The sequence below is a fragment of the Chanos chanos genome, chromosome 12, assembly GCF_902362185.1.
Source record: "Chanos chanos chromosome 12, fChaCha1.1, whole genome shotgun sequence".
Lineage (NCBI taxonomy): Eukaryota > Metazoa > Chordata > Actinopteri > Gonorynchiformes > Chanidae > Chanos > Chanos chanos.
The window spans coordinates 14,392,595-14,416,786 of NC_044506.1; the positions used below are offsets into that span (position 1 = coordinate 14,392,595).

General features: G+C 40.9%; 3 protein-coding genes across 3 annotated transcripts; all 3 read right to left on the reverse strand.

Moving 5' to 3' along the window:
- Positions 1-11,398: 11,398 nt before the first annotated feature.
- On the reverse strand, positions 11,399-15,699 carry sh3bp5lb (SH3-binding domain protein 5-like, b). Its single transcript, XM_030789380.1, has 6 exons — positions 15,442-15,699; positions 15,203-15,265; positions 14,657-14,785; positions 13,416-13,577; positions 12,577-12,750; positions 11,399-12,127 (listed from the first exon to the last, which is right to left on the reverse strand). The coding sequence occupies exons 1-6, from the start codon at positions 15,697-15,699 to the stop codon at positions 11,504-11,506; spliced, it is 1,410 nt and encodes a 469-aa protein (XP_030645240.1). The 3' UTR covers positions 11,399-11,503.
- Positions 15,700-16,507: 808 nt separating this feature from the next.
- On the reverse strand, positions 16,508-22,108 carry gtf2h4 (general transcription factor IIH, polypeptide 4). Its single transcript, XM_030789224.1, has 14 exons — positions 22,054-22,108; positions 21,402-21,517; positions 21,104-21,208; positions 20,565-20,696; positions 20,180-20,365; positions 19,837-19,945; positions 19,620-19,688; positions 19,389-19,472; positions 19,013-19,187; positions 18,580-18,710; positions 18,352-18,399; positions 18,147-18,225; positions 17,129-17,190; positions 16,508-16,862 (listed from the first exon to the last, which is right to left on the reverse strand). Exons 2-14 carry the CDS (start codon positions 21,515-21,517, stop codon positions 16,752-16,754), a joined length of 1,407 nt encoding a protein of 468 aa, XP_030645084.1. The 5' UTR covers positions 22,054-22,108; the 3' UTR covers positions 16,508-16,751.
- Positions 22,109-22,673: 565 nt separating this feature from the next.
- On the reverse strand, positions 22,674-24,133 carry polr1h (RNA polymerase I subunit H). The gene is made up of 5 exons (XM_030789446.1): positions 24,041-24,133; positions 23,582-23,701; positions 23,333-23,436; positions 23,069-23,178; positions 22,674-22,844 (listed from the first exon to the last, which is right to left on the reverse strand). The coding sequence occupies exons 2-5, from the start codon at positions 23,697-23,699 to the stop codon at positions 22,820-22,822; spliced, it is 357 nt and encodes a 118-aa protein (XP_030645306.1). The 5' UTR covers positions 23,700-23,701; positions 24,041-24,133; the 3' UTR covers positions 22,674-22,819.
- Positions 24,134-24,192: the final 59 nt, after the last annotated feature.

Consider the following 24,192-nt stretch of genomic DNA (forward strand, 5'->3'; position numbering starts at 1 on the left):
TCAGTCCATTGTTCCCACACTCACATCTCATTGTCTCCCTCTTTCACGCAATCTCTTCTCCTCTCTTAGTCCTTTGGGGTCAAACTTAAACAATTCACCAGTACTTTCTCTTCACTCCCTGGCTTTGAGGTTAATACAAATTGAGTGAACAGTCACTCCAGTAGCCTACTTATAGTCATTGTTGGTCTCATTCTTCACTATTTGTACCCTAGGCATTATGGGTCATTACTACACTTTGTTCTGACAATAGCTGGCAAAGTCTTATGGTCCTTCAGAGCTAGCATATCTCAGCCTGACTGATTATAGCACACTGTATGTCAGTCATACGCTCACTCTCTGGTTCCTTAAGTCGTTTTTTCTTTCACCCATTGCTGCTGATCTCCATCTGGCTCAGAGTTCTTAGTGTCAGCCGTTGGCTCTGAATTTAACAGCCAGCTAATGCCATGAGCCCCATTGTTTTAAAACAACACATCTAAAGAAAATGCCTTGACAATTAGCATGCCAAACTAGCTCAGTGGACATGCTGTTTTTGTTAAGATGCTGCATTAAAGTCATCCTGTAACAAAGAAAATGAAAAACAGCCTATGTTTTAACCTGCCATAAATCAAAATGGTTAGGTTGGGAAAACACACCAAAGCCTATTATCTGCCATGTTGAAAGCATAATGCAGAACAATCCTTCGCAGCTCGGTGTACAGCACCGATAAGAGAAGCATCACCGATGAGTGAATCTCACTGGTCAGGCATACTAATGAAAAGCAGACACTGAACAAACCTGTGCTATGTGACTCCAGACAGGTTACACACCAGGGTTACATACCAGGGTTAAATGGACTTTCAAAGCGTTATCAATCATGTACAAAGCCCCTTTTGAATGTCTGAGTTCTTCATATCGTTTTGTTTGCAACAGCGTAATGAATTTTGTAATGTAGAGCAGCGTCTATAGGGTATAAGATGCATTTGATATCGATGTGGACAGAGCTACTCTCTCAAATAAAATACACCAAAATGCTATTAAAGAGCGGCCAGAAAAGAGGAACAGTCTCGGGGCTGGGTGCAAATTGCTGCCCTCTCACTTCCCACAGAATGGTGAAATGTCACCGTGAAAAAAAGTCCTTTCTCTGGACTGCGCCTTGAGAGGAGGCACGTCCTAGACAGCGTGCAACACTTCAACACAGCTGATGGAGTCCAATCAATTTACCCACTAACGCTGTTCCTTCTCATTGATTTTTGAATTTAATCTTTCTATTGTTTACCGTTATTTACTCTCAAACATAATAAAACTCTCAAACACAATAAAATATTTTTTTTTTTTTCCCTTCAGAAGGGGAAAACTTGCAAAGCATAAAACAATATAGGGAAGTTTGCGTGTAGCATTCCTAGTTGTCTGTATTTGAACAGGCAGCTTCGTGGAAAAACAACAAAACAAAACACGAACGCACTGAATGATGAAATTTTCCTATTTATTCAAATGACGATTTGTCATTCCTTATCTACAAATACTATATGCTGCTCTGTGAGAAAAAAGATGAAAAGACACAGAGAGAGAGAGAGAGAGAGAGAGAGACATGTGTGGAAGAAAAAAGAAGTGTAATGTAAGCTGCTGCTTTATTGACACAAACTGCTTTCCACTCCTGTATGATAGAAAGAGATCCCACCCACTATGATAATGACTGCAGCATGGGGTTTAGATGTCAACGTCAAAAGTCAACACCACAATAGTGAAGAAAACAGTAACTCTGGCCAGCAAAGCAGCATGGCCTCTTCCCTGGATGGTTATGATTCAGTACAGAGCAAGACGTGTTCCTGCAAAGCTCTGTCCATCAACACGGAGTTAGATACATCATTCCAACAGAGCTGCTTCTCAGCTTCTGATTCAACTCACACTGCCAACTGTACCACTTTTAAATAGTTCCATTTCTGTTTTTACTTAATCATGTCCAAATGTGACTGGAACGAAATCAAAGAATCGTGAACGAAAATTGTCAGAATCTGTCCAATTATCCTCTCCTACATCCGTGTGATACTAAGTCCTTTTAATTTTCATCCTAAAGCTGCTCTCCTGTCCTGGAAGTACGTAATGTGTGTAAAATAATCATGTTAAAATGTGTAATTATCGCAAAATAATGTGTAATTATATCATGTTGGAATTTGCCAGGGAGTTTGTTCTGGTGGATAGGATATTTGAGTTGTAATGAAATTCAAACAACTGTTGGTATTGCTATTCATTGCTTTCGTTAAATTGCATCAGTCATGTGTAGTCATTCATTAGAGCTTACTGAGCTGGAATCAGAAGCTAAGAGAGAGAAAGAGAGAGAAAGAGAGAGAGAGAGAGAGAGAGAGAGAGAGAGAGAAATGAATCTTTATGAGCGGTCGCCAGTGTCCTTTATGAGCATCTGTGCCTTTGAGAGAGAGAGAGAGACAGAGAGGGACAGACAGACAGAGAGAGAGAGAGAGAGAGAGAGAGAGAGAGAGAGAAGGAAGAAGAGGTGATGGGCTCATCAGAGCATTGTCTGTTTTACAACCTCACAGGGTTGCAGCCAAGGGCCAGCGTGTCAATCAGGGAGTCCATCCGCCAACCCACTGTGCGCACACCTCTACCTAAAGCAGTTCCGTTTGTCAATCACGAACAATTTATACGCACCTCGTACCTCTCTGCGGAACTGCATCACTTACAGGCTCAAAGTAGGGAGGTGAAGAAGGAGTCAATTAGCCTGTCCATCAGGACACAGCTCCCAGACCAATGTTATTGTAATGGCCCGTGTTAGACGAATCACCTTCTGAATTCCCTCACTATATCAACCTCTCTAGTGTCTCCTTTTAGAGTCCAGTGATTTTTTCGTGAACAACCTTTGCTGATCTCGCTCACTGTCCTGGGTTATCTTGTCATTCAATACAGTGTGTGTGTTCGTGTGTGTGTGTGTGTGTGTGTGTCTCAGCAATGAGCCTCTCTTTATTTAGTCTGGAAGACTTTGAGAGAATGGAAGAGTGATGATTCAGTGCATCAAAGTGAAGTTGTATTTGGCCATTTGTTGTTCATTCAGTGTCTGCTGGACACAATCAATTCCAGACTTCACTGTCAAACAACAAATTGGCCTTTAAAATGGTACATTTTATTTAATTATGAATATATGAAATGAAAAATCAATTGTACTTCAGGAGCTTATCAATCTTTTAAATATATTTTTGTTGAGAAATATCCATTTTAAGATGCTCACAGTAAACTTGTCATTTATTAATTATACTACGTGTTCAGACATAAGTGTAGTTATGCATAGTTTATGTCATTGTGAAGGGGAACAATTTGTAAATATATAGATTTTTGGCTATAACTGAAACACATTTTCTTCTGTTTGCAAGATGTGTCATTGTCATGTTTCTTACTGTATTCTCTCAGTATACTGTGAACATACTACAGCCATTTTTTCCCCACCTAGAATTCATTGATGGGGAATCTCATCACAAACTCTGTGTCTGTGAAAGCTTTATGGGTTTTCAGGCAGTGCATTCCAAACCTCCTGCCTCAGAACATTATGCAAATGAACTTCTCTCTCTCTCTCTCTCTCTCTCTTTCTCTCTCACTCTCTCTCTCTATCTCAGTGCTGAGACAATGGCTGTGTGTATGCTAAATTAATCTTTCTCTGTGTGCATCTCTTGATCAGATCCAAATATATATTGCTCCATCAGCAAACATACACAGACACTGCGAAATACCCCATGATTCATTATTCCCCTAATTAAGAGAGTTCGTTAGCACACTCCATTTTCCCTGGGGAGTTTCTCTTGCTGAGGAATAAACACATTGCTTCACCACGGAAACGCCAATTAACCCCATTTACACTCACAGCCACCATGCACCTGCATAAACCGATTCTATGCAACCAGAATACCTGCAGTCACTGACAGACACTTGGTACAAAGGATACTTTAAGACTCCAGATACCTGATATCAGGAGCATGTGCAGACATAAGAAGCAACTCCAGTGAAGCAAAGTTGTAATGAAACATGAATTATGTACTGCTATAGGCAATATGAATAGTGGCTATAGCAGATCAACTCATACACGCTCATGTAACCCATATGCATACACACAAAAACACTCACGCATATCCTACCATCACAATTCTCACAGACACAGACATGAGCACATGAAAGCTCAAGCAATTTCAATGAAATATGCAAGTTATATACTTAAACATGCATAAATTAAATAAAATGACACATGACTTATATGATCACTTCATGTAGTTAAGGCTAAACAGCTGAACTACTTCTTCTATACAGCATTAGATAATACAAAACAATACACACTACGGAAATAATTCATCACTAAAACACGCAGTCAGGATATAGCCCATCAGGGCTGTGTTAGTACACCAAACTCCCTCACCTGTTAATAAACATACACTCTCACACACATATGTCTTCATTAACATAAAAAAAAGATCTCAACTCAACCAGGCCCACATAAACATGCAAAAAATATACTGTATCCTCAAGTGTACACTTTGTGGGTTTTCATTGACTTAAGGGAAGAAACATATAGCCATTAGCACGCTTATTCCCTGCCACCCCCCACCTCACCCCCACCCAGCCACCCACACATGTACACAAAAATGTGTAAAACTGTGCCACTGCTGAGTGCCACAAATTTTAATCACAAATACCTCTATTATTACCTTTTACTACAACTAACAATCGCAACGATTTCGGTTTCAGGACCATGGACAGGGTCACGCACGGGGCGATGGCAAACCTGTCAACAGATTATTTACGCACAAGGAAACCGCGCTACAGGTGCAGAACATGTATAGTGTTGTCGTAACGGTCGTTGAGGTGATCCCCAAACATGTTACATTAAGAGCATTGGTAAATTATTCTATTTCAGCCAAATTATGGAAAATCGGTTCCACTGGCGAATTATTTCAGGCTGAGTTATGGCTCTCCCCTTAGGCCCTGATCAATCTTTTAATAGAGTCATTCTGTAGATTAAAGCAACCTTAGAGTGCTATATGGATTCTACTATGCACAGAGCTGGTATCTCTTGTCAGTGTGTTGGTGTGAAAATTCAGCGGTAGCTTACGGTGACACCACTGCAACCCTATCAGTTAAAATGGCCTTAACACTTAAATTACAGTGCAAAACATGACAAACATCTGAGATTAGAGATTCAGATAAGTAAAATATCGAAATGCAAACATTTTTCAACTTACTGTGATGTTTAGCTTCTGGATCTGGACTGTCTATGTATGTGGATGGTCTCCAGGAGAGGCTTTGTATATCCAACGTGTGTATGTGTATGCGGGAGTGTGTGTATACTTGCGTGTGGCCAAAGCCAAAAGAATTAAAGAAAAAATGAACACGCAGATACTTATTGGCGCAATCTACGGTCCGATTACTGGCTGATAAACTTCGGAACTGTGCAAACTGGGTCTGTGCGTAAAATTGCTCTGATACAATTAATATTGCGTATTAAAATGTAGCGGCTCAAAGTGCAAAGATTATCCTTGTACAATTGCTATCAAACATTCATATAAATCATTAACAGTCGAATCTTTTGACAACCAAGTTTCAGTTCCTATGTGCAGAGCATACAGTTGTGCTTCGGTAAATATATTGCTCAATTTCAGCGGCTCACGATTAACAACATATAATTCAGAGCATATGCAAACAGAAAAGCCGTTTTGAGTTGAATTAAAAGCCAACGTTCGCGTACGACCAGACGCTGGACAGACTGTTATGCCCGCTAGGAATCATACTCACAAATACTAGACGCCACTGCTAATGCCATGTTTCCGACGCTTAGGAGTTGCAGGAAAAAAATAAATAAGGTCTATCGACAGCAAAGAAAATGTTGGTTTTAATGTATTTTGACTAAATTGTTGTTGATAGATGTACACGAAAATAGGTATGTGCGCAAAACTGCTTGGAATGATAAAGATCTAATGCAATGTTTAGACTATCTGGTGGAAATTGCGATTTGAAAAAAAATACACACACACACACACGATAGCTACACACGGACGACGACGACAGATCAACGGTACCTCCCTCCCTCTCTTCCTTCCTTCTTCTCGCTCTCCACTCTCTCCCTCACTCACGACGTCACACAGCGAGACGCAACGTTAACTCTTCCCCTCTCTCTTTTGCTCTCATCTGCAGTCCTCGCGCTTGGGAGCCCATAAGGTACACTACATGAAGACAGCACCGGTAGTATAGCGAGAAGTAGAACGCTCATTGGCTGACGGAAAGACAGATGGTGCGCTCACATCCTAGATAAATAGTGCAGACCTCCTCCCTACGCCGAGTTGATGGCTTAGAGGGACCAACCAATGAAAGCTCACCGTCTCTTGTTCTCTGCCTTCATGTAGTGTCAGTTTGATGTATGTAGTCATTCTATGAGTATAATATACTTGTTCTTTGTCGGCTTGATGCTGCCTGTGGTTCCCTATTAAATCCCATTATCATGAACGACAAGGCTCATCAGTGCTGGACCGCTATTGTCATTGTAAGGATTATCCAGTTTATTATTCATTATTTCTCTAGTTTGGGCTATAAAAGTCATCCACAGCGAGAGCACTGCACTAAATCCCATGGCTCTGTTCTTGGCAGTGAAAGCAGAGTGGATGAGTCATGCAAGCTGAAATGGATATATCTCAGTATTCAATTAGACCAGCGTTTAGCATGTGATACTGAAACGGCTTGGATACATGGAGTATAAGTAAAGGCTTTCAACTGACCTATGAATGAACTGGTTAAAATATGAAAGGAACAGATATAGTTTGCAAAACTATCTTTGTCCAAACTTCTGATGACACCAACATGGCAATCTCAAAGTGCGTCACTGGTTAATCATAAAACAACCCCATTGTTAGTTATCATGATTTTAAAATGAGCTTGAATCTTCATACACAAATTTGCAAGAGTCTAACGCTTATATCTGAGTAATTCTGTCGGCTCAGTAATGATAATTTTAATAATTCTGGTCTTGACTTAATAATGTTCAGTAACACAAAGCCCTTATTGTGTCTGGCCACAGAATTTCAACTCAGATGAACAAATTTGGGATTAACTGGACCACAAGATTAAAGCAAGGCCTGGACCCTGCGTTCCCACAGGACTTCACTGAGAACTAATCTTACAAACATTTTAAGTGGGTGTGGAGATTTCAGAACAGAAATCAGGAGAAAATCTTCCATGAGACAACAAAACACTCATTAAGGCTATTTGAGTTAAGTATAGTATTATTTTCTCTACGCAATTTACTTTTCTTTTTTACAGAATGTGCCCATCATAAAAAGGCCAAATCTCCAAAAATATGTCAGGCTTCCATTAGTCAAGTAGAGACATTTCCTCAAATACTGTTCAATTTGGTACATTCAATTTTGTCTGAAAATTATGGTTAAAATAAGGGTAAGACCAATGCTCAGTGGTCCCAGTTTTAAATGATAATTGCATTGTCTTTATTCAGTCAAAATAGTGGAGTTCCGTAGAACAAAATGCAACATACTGTTCTCTATAAATAACTGTTCTCTTTTAATATGAAGGGATTCTTATGTACTAAGTCAGATGCATACACCACAGCCAGGAAGTGTATATTACCATAAATATGGCTGATGTTATGTAAACTATATTATAATGATTGAGACTGTTATACAAGTGTCTAACAAAAATTTAGATCCAGAATTGTAAAATTCTCACATATTCTCTTTCAGTATAGTAATTAAATGATATTTATTCACAGAGTGGGAGCTATTTTGAATTAATCAAATGATTATTAAGTTTCACTCACACTATTACTCACAGATTCACTGTGTTACTCAAAGCTGAGTCAGTTTCAATTACTTTGTTGTGCTTTGGGCTTTGGCTCCAAGAACAGCTTTATAAAAATAATTAATCTAAAATAGCTCAACATCTGTTCATCAGCAGTATTACCAAATGTGCAACTTCTGCAAAAATATGTTTACTCACTAATGATTTTTGTCTTATCACTTACTTCAACTGATCTCATATTTTCAACACAGCTTCCAGCACCCCCCCCCCCCCCCCCCCCCCCCCCCCCACCCCCACCCCGAACAAGCACAAATGAAGTTTGTGTCCATACAGATCCTGCATATTGTAAATTACCAAACTATTCTGATGTTAACTCCATCATTCAAAAAAATTCTCCGACCACTTCAGTGTCTTTAATCCGTTTTGATGAATGGTCTTCCATTAGCCTGTCTGCTCTGCTGAACCTAACATCGCACCTTTTAAACATCACTTTTTAAACGTCTCCTTTACACATCTCTTTAATCAGCAGCACCTCTCTTCATCTCCTTTTTCTCTTTCCACTTATCTCATTTCTCTTACTCCCTGCCTAATATCCATATGTTAACGAAAAAACAAAGCCCTCAGCTGGAGTCAATCTGCGTAAAGGTTGTCCAGGTACAGCTAAGTGCAGAGGAAGTGAGAGGGAAAAAGACAAAATGAAGGTGAATGAATCAAAGACAGGGAAAGAAGATAAAGAGACTCTAACGACATGCTCTAGTGCTGTACGCCAGTGGAGATGCTCTCTTTTTTTGTGTGTCACCAATAGCTACCAATCAACCCCGCCCCCACCCCCACCCCCCACCCCCCACCACCATGCTTCAGTCAATTATAAAAACCGATGGTGAGCTTCTTCCACATAACAGAAATAATAAAGCAGAAAGTTCAGCGCTAGAACCTAACAAAAGAAGGGTTTGGGGGTGGGGTGGGGTGGGGGGGGGGGGGGGGGGGGGGGGGGGGGGGGGGGTTGGTGGTCTTTGGTTTGCAATCAAAGCAGAGCTGTCATCATCTTTACTCTTTCAAATAACCTCCCATATCTAACGTCACCTTCACTCTCTGAGGCCTGTGAAAAATAGTAGTCTGGCGCCAATTTTCTCACCTCAAACAGCTCCTCTACCCTTTTTGCTCCCTTTCACTACTACAATTATCACACTTCTCCATCTTTCTTTCCTTCTCTGTACTCCCCTCCACCTCCTCCTCCTTCCCAGTCTCCCCCCATGGCTGGTTCTAAGTGCACTCTTCTCTATATTTATATCGCCGTTGAATAATTGAAGCTCAGAGACGGAGGATAATCTTCCCTTTCTCCGTCTTTTCATTAACCATGTGTCTGCTCCTCACCAATGCATTATCCGATCAATCTCAGTCAGCCACAATAGCCCAACCATTCAACCAGCTTAATAGACCTTCATCAGTCCATAAAGAACCAGAAAGTCTGGGTTCCACAGGCTGGCTCCCTTATACAAACCTCTCAATCTATGTCTAATACTCTGTATCAACAGTTTGAAATTTTTTAAATTTACAAACCATTCCACTTTTTGTTTGTTTGTTTGTTATTCCTTCACTGTACAAAGTAGCACTTCTATAAAAAAAACTGTGGAATATTCCATGGCTCATGACTGTGTCCGTCCTCTAAGGACGTTTTTAGGGAACTGGTTAATGTTTCTTTGGGATGACTGGATTTTGAACTCTTTTTGCGTGATGATAACAGGTTCCACGCAGTACATTTTGAAAGAAATGAATAAACCTCAGAAAATGAAGTCTGAGACTTATAAAATAAAGTGGACAAAAACGCAAACACATTCAGACAGCGCTCAGGGATAATGTCAAATAAAAGTTTTAATAACTTCAGTTAGCCAATAAATTAACATTTACAACATCGATAAGTTCTCAGTCGTATGATCAATGTTATTTTTTATCATCGTCAGACATATTTCACCCACCCACCCACACACACACACACACATCCACACATGTATATATACAGAGAGAGATTTCGTGAGGAATATGCAGACAAAGCAGGATTTTACAGACTCTAGATCAGGCCTTTAGGACAAATGCTTTTTGTCTCAGAGAAATGGGGAGCATATAACAGCATAAAGAGCAGATTTAATATGGGGTTTGGAAAAACAGACAAAACAAAACAACAACAAAAACCAGTACTAAAACAGGGGTTGGACTGAGGTAACAACACTGCACTACGTGGTACAGTTGGTTTGAATAGCTAGCATTTAAAACTGAATCCATTAAATAGCACGAAAACGCAAAATGAGAACTAAACTGACATCCTTTTTTTATTGTTTACACCATTTCACTCATTCTTTCTCTTTCTTCGCCTCTGAAAACAACCCAGCACATAAAACATCTTGTAAACATGTATTTACTGTCTTTTCAGGATAACCTCCGTTAGCATGAAAAAGAGGGCCAGAACACTACAGCAATGTCAGATCTCTCAAGTATTCAACGCCGATAAATAAATAAATAAATACATTTTTAAAAAATCATAAGACTGAGAATTTAAAAAAAAAGAAAAGTACTAGAGACTGTATATTGATATTTGATACTCATACAGATTAAGATACTCAGCAATGTCAGTTACAGCTTATTATTTTGATTGAAAATGTAAACAAAGGCACTCTGATCCATTTTCCATTAGCCTTGTGAAACATGTCTTTACAGTGTGTCTCTGCGGAAGAACAAACAGTGAGTAACTGTATCACATTCAGTCAGGAGACTATTATTCCATTCATCCAACAGGAAGTCTGCTTTGTTCAACATGAAACAGACAAAGTGAATCCAATAATTCTGGAGTGCACATCACACAGATAAAGCATATTTCTTCAAAGAAAAAAAACCCTCTATATATATATATATACATATACATATATATATATATAGAGAGAGAGAGAGCAGATTAGTCATCTAATACACTCATTCACATACACACGGAGCCATTAATTACAGAGAAGATGAGACGGTCAATGCAGCCGATGCTATTCTTATCAGCTAATCTATGATGCATACCAGTATCTACTTTTCAGTTTTCAGGCCATCTTGGTCCTGTTTTTTCCTTCTCTAACTAGTAAGTTAAAAAAAAAAAAAAAAATGGAAGGAAAAAAAAAAAGTCTCTTCCCCCCTGTCTTTCTCTCCTCCTGACCGATGGTTAACTGCGTGAAAAAAGGTAAATCAGAGTCTGAGACCTACAATTCCCAAAGGACACGCCGTACAGCCACCCCCCCCCCCCTTTCGTGTCCTCATTGTAATTCATTTATGTGCAGAAAGTATTGGATCCCTCCGGGCTTGAGTGCAGAGTTACAGTGATGCGGTGTCAATCAGTGTCAGCGTCGCACAAAACTACTCATGTACTCTTCCCTCTCCCGCCTTACCACCGTCTTTCTTCTTTCATTACGTCAATAACTAAGTAAAAAATAGTCCCTCTAGTTCAGCTTCAACCGGCATGCTACAATACCCAAAGCACTGGAATAGCTTAACTCTGTTCAGTTTCAGGCTCTAGTTGGTACTGTTGTGAGGCTGTTTTAACACTGCTAGTGACAGAGCAGGGAGGATGAGTTTGTGTGTGAAGTGACGGTCAGGATGTTTAAGCGTGTAATAACGATTTGTAGGTGGCTGGGAGACTGATGGAAAAAGTGTACAGAGACAGCTTGGGACTGAGTACCCAGCTTCTCGCTTCTGTGTTTCACAAGCTTACGCTCCTGTGATGCTGCTTGACAAAGCTTTCTCTGTCTCTCTGTTGTCTGTCTGTCCCTGAGGTACCTGTCTCGCCCTCCGCTCTATCCTGCCTGGACGTGGCAACCATCTCCCTCCCCGTCGCTCTTTCCTCTGCTCTCACTGGTCTTTCTCTCTCCTCCTCTTTCTCCTCCCCTATCAGGCTGCCTACATCGCTCAGGTCCCCCAGGTGCTCCACAGAGTCGCACTTCTCCAGGTCGGACGCGATAGTCTGGAGGCTGATGACGGACATGGAGTCGGACCCCGCCTGCTCGGCTCTCTCCCTCTGGCCCCACCCGGTCTCCCTGTGCTTCTCCACCCACTGCCTGGTCTTCTCCTGGTCCGCCCAATCGTTATCCATCAAACTCACCCCGACCCCGCCGTAAGCCCCGGCTTGAATGATGCCCTCGGACTCCGCCCCCACGGGAGAACTCCGACCTCCACGGGCTCTGTTCCGCTCTCGGGCGGCACGGACACGCCCCCTTTGGGCGTGGATCTGCTCGCTGATTTGTTCCAGATTGCGCAGGGCGACAGAATAGCGGGTCTTCACCTTAGCTACGCGCTCCTCCAACTGGACTACTTTTGACTTGTGCTCCTGTAAATATACACACGAATACCAATTACAATTCAATTTGAACTCCTGTAAATATATATATGAATACAAATTACAATTCAATATGGCATTAGCATAGCTCAGTGCTGTGTGCATTGATGCATTACGACTGTAATTACAATGTAATGTGTACTGTTGTTACATATTAATGTAAATTCTATCAGCTTGTTGCTATGCTTCGACTGTTTTACACCGAGACGTTCCAAAGCTAGAAGCGTATCTGTCACAGCACATCAAGAATTTGCATCAAGAATTCAACTTTTACTTTCATTCCTTGGGAGAATAAATACGTTTTTCATCTCCAGCATCTAGGACAGGCGCCGTTTCTCTGGGCAGATGAAAACTCAGCACATTTGATACCGCTGTATATCAGCTATCGCTATCAAATGACAAACAGTTTCCCAGCACACATCTGGCTGCACGTCTCTTACCTCCAGGATATGATTGAATTGGGCTTTGAGCTCAAAGTAAGGTTTGGATTTGATGATAACTCTCTTAAGAGCCTTCTGCAGAGTCTGAACACGGGCCTCTGCCTCCTGGCATAACTGAGTGACGCGCTGATGCTCTCTCTCGCTCCTCAAACGCTCCTCTTCTGCCTCGTTTACCTGACAAAAGTGTGGTGTCAATCAGCCAGCGTCTCCGACGGTCCCATCCTTAGCATTAAACTCTCATCGAAACCACAATCACTCCTGGCCTACGTTCATCACGCACGTGGGTACTTGAAATGTGTCTGCAATTCTTCTCTGACATTTTATTTTACTGAGTGCTGACACAGTTATAATTTAAAGAAAGGACGCCGAGTTATTATTTAGCAAAACTGCTTGGTAGACATTTAAACTTCGGCAATGTTCTTTAAGAGTTGCAATTTGGGCACAGCACAACAGCGTTGCTTGAACTGAATCCAAACAGAGACATGTAACCTTGATCTTTCAGAGTCTCTGCACATTAATCACTATCATTGATTAGTCACTAAGAGCAGCGACTGAAGCCACAGCGTGTCTTTAGAATCCATAACAGATGGGTAATGAAATGCTACACAACACTTAACCTGTATTTATCTCAATTTAAAAGTTACACATTAAACACTCACACCAGACAAAGCATGCACACTCTTAAAGGTTCTATGAGTAATGAATTCATAATTGTAACTGCAGTTACATTCACAGTAAAGATTGGTTTTAAATTCAGAGCTAGAGAACATGGGTTCATTGGATCGTGACTGCTCATTGACTCTAATGACATGCAGAGGGGAGGGAGTGTTCAGTTGTACCTTTGCTGTTGCGTGGTTAAGCATTTCCTGCCAGGTGGGGTCCAGTGTGTTCCTATCGGCCAAAAGCCCCTGTTCAGCCACGTACACCATCTCTCTAGCAGCAGTATGCATAGAGACAGCCCTCTCATACCTCAGGGCAGCTTTCTGAGTCTCCTGTTGGGCCTTCATATCAATCATAAGTCAGTTACAAATATACTGTTATTCATTATCTCTCAAACAGGTACTAATTATGACAGTGGAGTGATTCCACACAATAAAGCATTTCAAATCGATAGCTAAACTCATACACAGAGTGGGAAATCCTATAAAATGTAAACTGAAAATGTTGGAGCCAATGAGGCAGCATGTAGGAAGTCTAACAACACAAGAGAAAGATGCCCCATACAGATCAAATCAAGCAATCAGTGGAAGCTGGAGGAGTAACACGCTGAGAATATATCACTGTTGTCAAGGGTGATGTCAAACTTTTTGTGGACAAGACACTTTCTTGATGAAGATTGATTCAGAATCACCGAAGGGGAGAGAAATACAACCGAAAGGCAGCAGAGGGAGGGACATAATGGACAGACAAGGTTGCCCAAAGTTTAAGGTCGTCGCTAAAAGATTGATGGCAGCTTCTGTTTGAGAGCAGGTATAATTTTCGGGATGCTACGCCTTGACCGTCTCACCCCAGCACCAGTCAAACATGCAGGGGGTAAACAGTCGTGTGGCCAGAATGTTAATTCCCTGCTGCCCAAGAATACTGGCTATACTTGTGGAGGGGCTGACACGAAAACCATCAGTTATTTGAAGTGGACATATTATTTGGCCTCTACTCAGCCTCTGCAAAAATGCATTCACATTACAATGGGTGAAAGACCACGATACCGGGTTAACCTTTCAATTCAAAATCGGTTCAACTGTTTTCAATTACACTCCCCTGGCCTCAACTTAATGATTTCGATCAGTTCAATTATAATTTGAGATTAGGCGTTAATAACGCAAATGAAAAGTGATGGCTAAACCATGCCTTTCGTTATCAGGGTTAATTAGCTCTTTCTTTGTTGCTCTATAATGGCCGTTGGCCTACGAGGGTATTTTCAGGGCCATTTTAGCCACAGGCACACCTTATTGGCATTCATGAATGGTGAGTTGCTAGGCTCAATCCCAATGAGTTAATGACCAATTTTTGTACAAGGACACATCTTTGAATCCATAGGAAGGTCAAGCATTCTCTCTCTCTCTCTATCTCATAGACAAACCTCTTTGGCCAGTCTTCGGGCTTCATAGTAAGGCCTGGCTTTTTCAATGCAGGCACCAAGCTGGGAGCCCTGGGCATTTAGCTTCCGCGCTGAGTCGGTGAGGATCCTCCTGTAGCTAGACCTCGCATCCTAAAATAGTGGGAGAGACAGACACAGTAGTGGAATATGAGAAAGAACAAATGGTCTGATCAATAATAAACCAGTGGCACAGGGAATGGGCGCTGTTATGCCTACACAGTTAAAAAAGTGTGATCGCTGCATTATATTTAAATGTAATGGTAAAAACAGAGTTATCCATACATTTGTGTACGGCGTACTCACTTTTACTTCTTCTAATTAAACAGAAGTAAATAACAAAACATTCTTTTTTTTTTCTATTGGGCATGGTAACATGTTCTACGTTTAGACGCACTGCAACCCAGACAAGTGTTGTAATTAAGAAAGACAGAGCCAGTTGTGTATGTATTGCTAAGTAAATTTATCTGTAAAGGCAGCTGAAGTGAACTCTAAGGGTCTTGCCGGTTATAAACAGGGAGGGACACTCACATCCAGCTGGAGCTCAAGTCTGTTGATTTCGTCACTGGCCTGGTTAAGATGTTCAAGTTCCTCCTGAATAAACATGAATCATTGTTTAGATCGCGCATCATGAATTCAGCTTAGAAAAACAGATGATAGTTAGACCGATTCAATCAAAATCTGATGAAGTAATGAGGCGCCTTATTTATCAGGCAAATTTGGGACCACCAGAGACTGAATTAGGTTTTCAAATTAGATATTTAACCTACCTGAATTCTCGGATCCAGTTCTTCTTCATATTGGTTATCATCCTCTTCATCTTCTTCTGCCCTATTCTCTTGCACAAGTCCACTGCCCGCACACTCCACCTTCGATTTATCATTTATCTCGTTGCCTCCATCTCCGCCTCGATCTTTGAGCTCCCCATCCTTTTCCTCCGCCTCAACTCCGGGGGTCTCTTCTCTCCAATCTACTGACTCAGGGTCTCCTGAACCAGGGGGGTTTTCACGTAGACTCCCTGGTTCCATACGTGGCCTTGGTAATGAGCAGGTTGCTCGATCACAGATACGGTGTTGAAATGTGCAATATACATAAATACCTCACTGTAACATGTATATGTCTAATGAAAGTCAATCATTCGCTGAGAGTTCCAGAACAAACCGGCAATAAGCTGTAAAACTGATCCAGCTCAATATGCTGCGAGCTGGCAAACGTTAGCGAAGCTAATGAAAAGAGCAAGCTAATGTTAGCAGTTCGGCATTTGCTAACTACAGGACGCAAGGCGGGCTATTAATTGTTATTACGGTCTCTGTAAAACGCTATCGTCGCCAAAGCGTTAAATTAAACAGTTCAGGGAATATTACTATATTTAAAAGCAATAAAAACCAGCAATTAGTACTGATATGTTGATGGTTACTGTATTTAGAGAATCTTCTCCCTTTCCCTCCCCTCTTGCCCACCCTGCTCCTGCTCTCCCCTCAAGTTGGTGCTTGCCTTTCAAAAATAACGGTATGCTCTAGTGAAGTGAAGAGCAGTAGCAGCAGTTCATGCTCTCGCTTTCTTGTACTTCTGGGTAAATAAAAGGCTGTAATTTCAGTCATTTCTTAAAGAAAATAAATAAAGGAAGGAAATCAACACAGATGACAATCGTAATATATTTATTTTTTGCGTCGTTTTCTGAAAAGTAAGCAAAACAGGCATAAAATGTCAAAAAAAAAAAAAAAACCCCAAAAAACCCAACAACCAGCAGCTGGTAATCAGGATGGCAGAATAAACCGTGGACTTCTACACTGTTAAAGTCTCCACTGAATATCTGATACATTTTAAGCTCTTTGTTGGATATCACAGAAAATGCAATTATAAGCTTTCTCTCTCTCTCTCTCTCTTTTTTTTTTTGCTAAATCAGCAAGGATTTCTTAACGAGTTGCTTTTCATTTGCATGTCAAATGTCACATACTCTCCAAACTGGCATGTTCGCATTAGTCCTGGTGCCCTGGAGCCAGAATACTCCATCAACATTTTCTATATCATTCTGAACAGACTGTCCTCCCATCTTGACTGCACTGCATTTCTTTTTGTGTTAATTGTGACTCTTCTGTCTTTTCCAGAACCTCTTGACCTCGGAGTGTCCCTGCGGAGTGACCACCATAACCCTGTGTGGGGCATTCTGCCACACAAGAACACCTAAGCCCTGTACAGGGAAGAAAAAGTCAACAGTGAGCTAACACACACACACACGCACACACACGCACACTCTCACACAGCGTGCCCTCAGTACTTTACTAAACAGCACTTACTAATAAGTTCTAGCACAGAACACAGTTTGAACCCCACGTTCTCCATGTTAATGAAAAATTTTTTTAAAAGGTAACAGCAGGTTATGGACAGGTATTTGATAGGAAAGTATGTCATTACATCTATAGCAGGAAGGGCAGGGCAAAAAGCATAGTTACTAACCTGAGCTCTATCCCGCAGTACCTCAAAGTCAGCCTGAGAGAGGAACTGGTTATACAACACTCCTGGAGAAAAGAGAGAGAAAGAGAGAATGAAACACAGTTCATTTAGAAGTGGTCGAAGTGATGTAAAGGAGCGGAAGAGAAAGACTAGATGATTTTATTGACATTAAAACCACATGCATAAGAATATGTATTAAACATCTTATGGGCATTGGCAACACTGAGTGTGTCCAGGGTGGTATAATGTCCAACAGACATCTTCCAGAGCTGTTCCCTTATTGGACCGCTCAGTCTTCATACACAAGTTATTCGGAAAGTAATAACAGAGAAATCCTTCTGCATGGAATGCCCTTGGGTCAGCTTGTGTATTTAAAAAAGTAAGAGCGCCAAAAAAAGAGGTCAAACGGACACATTAATCTGCCGTTCAGGTCACCTTTGGGTCAGACTTCATTCCAAGGCTCAGACAACCTTTGCCCAAACACGCGATTCATTTTAAATTCCCCTGAATTACTTTCCCCTGTATTTGTGAGATAAAAATGGCACTTGCAGCACTGAGAGAAAGTGTGTGATCAGAGGATTGCTATAGGAGCATTCACATCACACAATTACATAGATAACTGTACTGAATTTTTATGACAGATGCCAGCCCTAAACATTGTATTAATATTACAAATATATGAGAGATATTGTAATTCTCCTCAGCATTTGTTATTCAGTGTTAGTGAATTTATGATAATTACACATAATTGAATCAAGCTGTTTTAATAAGACAAGTGCTCACTCTCACACTGGTAGGTGTATATGTGCAGAAGCCTGTTCACCTTCAACTGTGTGGGAGGTTGTGGAGTCGTAACCCCAAAGGCAAAAATAATTGCTGGCATCTTCATCTTCTTATTAGCATATGCTCCAGCAATACGTCTCATCTTATTTAGTTATGACAGGGCTTTTCACAGATTCAAAGAAATAACTATTCTCACAAACACACAAATGCACACATCCTCTCTCTCTCTCTCTCTCACCCTCCGTGAACTGCAGACGATCTTTCTCAAGTTCCCACAGCCTAATTTGGTCTGTAATGGTTGGTGGAAGAACAGGTGTCTAGAAATAACAGAAGGACAGGAAAATTCAGAGATATATTCTTATTTTTTTGGAGACAGAGGAGACATCAACGTGCCATCAATAAGAGAACTAGAGGAAAAAGGATACACAGTTCTATACAGCGACCTGTTTAAGCATGACTGGATGTGCCCTGGTCCTCAGGAAGTGGATAATCTAAAGGTCACACAAAGAAAACAGTCTATCAAATCCAGTACTGACATGAGGGGAGAAAAATCAAGCAATTACTAGGGGTACGTGGTAAAAAAAAAAAAAAAAAAGTCTTGTTTTACACTATGGCCCTTGAACACAATGGCGAATATGACACAGATGTGCGTCCACAGCATGTTGCAGTACCTGCTGTGCTGTGATACCGTTAGTGATGGCCTGCTGTACAGACTCCCTGGTGATCTGAGCCACCACTACATTAGGAAAACGGTACAACATCTCACTGAACAAGGCCACTAGGGCAATCTGCAGCTCAGAGTCTGTGAGGGAGGGAGAGGGAGGGAGAGAGAGGGAGGGGGAGCAAGAGCACACGAGAGAGAGAGAGAGAGAGAGAGTGATAGAGAGAGAGAGAGAGAGAGAGAGAGAGAGAGAGAGAGAGAGAGAGAGAGAGAGAGAGATGGAAAGAACGATAAGAACCAGCATGGTGGCTTAGGTCTAACAAAATAGGAGGATTTTGAGAATTGTGATATAACAACATACACCCTAATCACCCAGGGATCAACATGTAATTACTTTAAAGTTTGTATGCACTCAATATCGACTGGTACTCTGAATTACATACTTGTGTAAGCATATAGGCGATAGTTAGTTTCCACAACAATGAAGCCTGAATCACCAGTCCCTGGAGTGGAACCCACAGCAGACGAGGTGGGATTGACGTGAGAGGTGGAGTTTTCTGCGACGCCTGCTGCCAGAGTTATTGCTAACCTGGTGGGATAATACCTCCTAGACTTCCTCTGTCGACATAAGCAGTTGAAAAGGCAGGCACAAGCAAGCATAAATTTACATGTGTTGGTACATCTCTTTTTGTAATTCTCCAAGAAAAAAAAAAAAAAATCAGACTTTGAGTTAGATATAAATTATGCAAGCTAAGCTTTTAATAAGGACTCTAAAAATATTTTAAAAGTCTATGGTTGTGCCCTTTCCAAGTGTCTGACCTTCCTCTGGAAAACGAGGCCAAACTCTCGTAGATGCTGCAGAAAGGTGAGCAGAGACTCGCTCATGCCCTCCACAGAGTAATCCTGCAATGATAAACAAGTCGCTTGGGCGCAATGTGTAACAAACTGCATCACCCACACTTTAACAAATGTCACCTGCAGTTTTCATCCATTTAATTTATTTCATACAAATGTTGCTGTTCAGAATGTTTCTTTTTTTAAGGTACTCACTCTTCCCAGTGTAGAGAAACTTAGTTGGAATAAGAAGGAAAGAATCTCCACTAGGTCCATTCCTCTAGACTAGGGGAAGAAAGAAAAAGAAAAAAGTATTGTGATATTTTGTTTGTTACTAAAAAAAAAAAGACAGGAAAGAATGATACCACATTAAAATGCAAAGAGTACCACAGGAGTGAACTCTAAACCGTGAGCACGTGCCATTGACACTGACCTGTGCGGTGTTAAGGTACTGTAATGTTAAGTACCAGAGCTGGGAGGCTGTGTCCAGTAGCAGAAACTGAAACCCCGCTGAAGTGATACAGGGAGCATCTCCTGCTTCACTGAGAGCGGGAAAAAAAAGAAAACGTGAGAAAGGGATAAAATACAAAAGTGAAGAAATAGTTTCAAACGAGAAACGTTTAAAGTTCGGTGGATCTTAGAGAGATGAATCAGTTAACCTGGGTGCAGTGAGCATTGCATTAACCAAGTACAAAGAGAATCAAATAATGACTAAAGACAGGGTACAATAGGTTTTCACTGAGACAGGGTGTTTAAAACTCAGTCTAGGGAAGCACCTCCTCATGAGTCCTGCCTGTATGAGGAGCTGAGCCAGGTCCTGGCTGACGGCTGCACTGGGAGAGCCCACCATAAAGTGCAAGATGACCTCCCATCGCTCCATGGCATAGCGGTCCAAACTCTCCACATCTCTCGCATGACGATCTGGACCAAGGCTGCTGCCCTCGTCTGCCCAAGCTTTACCACTGTTAAGACAAAGACAGAGAGAGAGAGGGTGAGAGAGCACAAGAGGGGCTGGACAGAGCTGTAGATGCATAGACAATGGTGGGGTGGAAGAGGATAACTGAATTTTGAAAAGAATACACTGCAATTCACTAAATGTATATATTGCAGATATCTGTTTCTCTCTTTGAAATGCATCTCTAATAAGAATGTTTCTCTCACCCTCCTAACAGTGCTATTCTCAGGTTTTCCTTAAAGACAGGGTTCAGCACAATGCCTTGAAGGCCACCCTGAAGCTGCTGACTGTGCCATAACCGTAGTCCCATCAACACAGAGACACACTGGTCATTGTCTCTGATGGAGAAGGAGAGAAAGAAGCGATACTTCACAGAAACACACCCACCCACACACATATATACATAAAATAACCCCTCCAGGTGGAAAGGGGGGGGCTGTGAAAAAAGTGTTCTTACTGTGAATGCTGTGTTTTCACAGCATTCACAGTAAGAACAACATGTTCAAATGTTCAAAGATGCTTCAGCCCACATAAATGATACAGTATCTAAGTGTTGGTTACCATCTGTAGGTTCCAGATAAAACCCCCATTATTCTGATTATAATTTTTCATGACATCCAACTGTGAGAGCTAAGCTGTTTATCTTTACTTTAGACAAAGAAAAAAAATGAAGCATGTGAACAGTGATGAGGACAAAAATACATCTACTGCTCCTATATTTGGATTAAATTGTTTGTTTACTCACTTCTGATTGTCCTTTTTCACCCAGAGAGCAACAGCTGCCTGAGGGAGGGGATGATCAAGGAACAGCATGCGCATTACATAGATCTTTGCCAAAGGCATGAGCTCCCTAGCAAAGGAAGGTGAAAAGTCAAGTTTACAATGGAAATAGTGCGTAGGCCTCAGTAAATATTGTGCTGAGCAAACTGCATGTCACATCAATACTGTATGCTTTATAGTATAAAGACATGATTCCGCTCTAAGAGAATTACACAGGAAACAACACCAGTCTGATTATATATATACAATGTAGGATGATGTACCTGTAGACAGCAAGGCATGTTGCTGGATGGTTGTATAATCTGTCAAGAATGTCTGGGCTCAGTTCCTTCAGGTATTCATGAAGGTTTTTACACTGCAACTGCACCCGAAGCTTCATCTGTACAGAAAATTAGAAGGGTTTATGCGCTTCTTCCGAACATGCTTAAGAAACTTGAACACAAGATACCAAATACAACTCATAAACAGATGCTGAATACAATGCTGAAAACCCAATGGAAAAAAAGTATCTGAAACGGACGTTTAAGCTCCGAGTCACATTTACTGGGCCCTAAAACAAACAGTGTACTAAAAAACTTTAAGTTAGACTGCTTTATCACACTGCATGCATACACTTCTCTGATTAAAAGGTGACTTATAGTACTGTTCTATCTTCCAGTCAGGAAATCAAGTACTTGTTTTTAGGGTTATTATACTTCGCCGAAAGCAACCATTACTGAAAATATCTAAATGTGTGCTATGTTCTTATGTATATGTAATACGCCGTCCGCTAGCCAGCTAATGATAAAATGTACAGCATGGTGTTCCAGCTGATTTAACTAGCGTTCAGTTCAGCATCCACTCGCTATTAATACAAACAGAACTCTATACTGGTATTGTTAGAGCATTTATTTGACGACTGTTGCGAAGTCTTACCTTAAGTCCTTGAGGTGTATACTATTACCCATATGAAAAAAAACATGCAGTATTCTACTTATTGTTCATTGCGATAATGAACAGTATTTCGGAAAGAGCCATGTTGCACGATCATGTGATATGAAGAGATTGACTTCATTGGTTGAGATGTAGCTGCGTCACTTGCTGCGTTCACCATTCCCAGACGGCGTTTAGAGGCAGAGTGTGACACAAGACAGGACAAAACAATAATCTCGTTTTCTGTTTGTTTCATGTGTGACAAAACGTTGGGCCAACATTCCTATATATTACCTCTTGTATAGTATTGTTTCATTTGGTAACATTATTTTTTCATGGTTACGTGGGTTTGCGTTTATTATGATGTATTCGTCTTTGACTATTTATAACGCTTAAATATGGTTTTTGTAGGTTGTTGTAAGTCCTGAGAGACACAATAGTGCACGTCCTTATTTATTTGAACTGTCAACATTCTTGCATACCATTCCTTCAAGGTTACTGCCACTGCAGAATGCAACAGTCAATATTAATTTATCCTGCTCTACAGCTGTCATAAAATCACAACAGACAAGAGGTCCTATTCACATTTTAATGATAAAATAAACAGAACTGCAGTATTCAGATCATCTCATTTGGCAAGATGAAGCTACATGATGGAAAAAATAAACTGTTGCAAGAATACAGATTTTTTTTTTTTGGACAATACAAAAGTCCTCAGACATCAAACACAGTAGACCAGATAAAGTGGGGCATTCTGCAAAAATTCTTCTCATGAGTCCTCCTTCTCTTGGTATCTGAGATGTAAAGAAGTCAAATAACATTGTTAATTCTCAAATCCAAACAGAAATTAAAAATCTTGACACCTACAGCCTATCTTTACAATACAATGCAATTAACTAAAATTTTCTTTCTTTTTTTTTTTTGCTAACAATAAAATTTGATAAAGCATATATTTGAGCGAAGTGAAGGGTGTTCTTAGTTCAACACATCTTCTCCTGCAAAACACTGTTTATATTACCTGCAGTGTATACATGTGAAGAAAACTGTCTGGCCTTCATCAGCAGACCTCATCTGTCTTGTGTGATAAACCATTCCCTCTTTATTGCAGCGTGAACACCGCCTGTCAATCTAACGGGTTAAGAGAGTTTCGAAGAAGGGGTGTTAAGGGAAGGGAGAATTTGAGGGATGTTCACATTCACAACAACAATCCATATATGGACTACAGCCGTTGTTTTCTGAGCCAGTCATTCTTCTGAAATGTATATGTATTCACAGGACTTACCACTGGTCCTTTGAGTTCTGAGTCTTCTGTTTGGTCTGCAGCAGTAGAGCTTTGTTCTAATGGATTGAACACCACTGATGAGGTAATAACTTGACCTAGGAATTCTGGAAAGACCACAAAAACCTTTAGTTGGAAAGGTTCAGCTGACCAGCTGCCTAATTTGTTTCATTTGTATGTGTCTCTATTCTTGTAAGCAGCCAAAGAACAAAACACTGTTTGCAATTGTTCAGCTGGGATAACTGAACCCACCTCGTATTGGGATGTTGAAGGAACAGCGGGGACAGGTTACAGTGTCCTGTAGGCCAGGTAACGGGAGCACGTTACCGCACTCTGGACAGAAATTTGGGTCTCCGCAGAAACAAGACATAACTGCAATGACACAATCGATTCAGTTAATAGCACTGTGTAGACACAATGACCGAAACGAGTAAGCTATGATAAACGACTATTGTGCTCATTACAAGCAGTAGTTGTTTACATCAACACTCGCTTGATTTAAAACAGTACTTTAAAACATAGGTACTTATCATGCTTACTACATCGATACTTGTTTGTTATGTCAAGCTAGCCCGAGTGGTCTCAGGTCAGTTAACTTGCATTTAAGGTAACTTGTTCTATCCTAAGTATCACACGTGTTTAGCTACGTATCAAGTATTCTAGAGTGTCTAAGGAGCAAACCAAATAATGAGGTCGTTTCCTTTATCTCACCGACTTAAAGCGCTGAAGACTATTTATTTGTGAGTCGTGGCTGTTTCAAGCTTTGTAGCTCCCCAACTGCATCAAGACAAACGCATGTCATATGTCATGCTTTCACAGGCAAGCCTTGGGGCTACTTGTTGGGTCCTTTCAGTGTTGCTTCG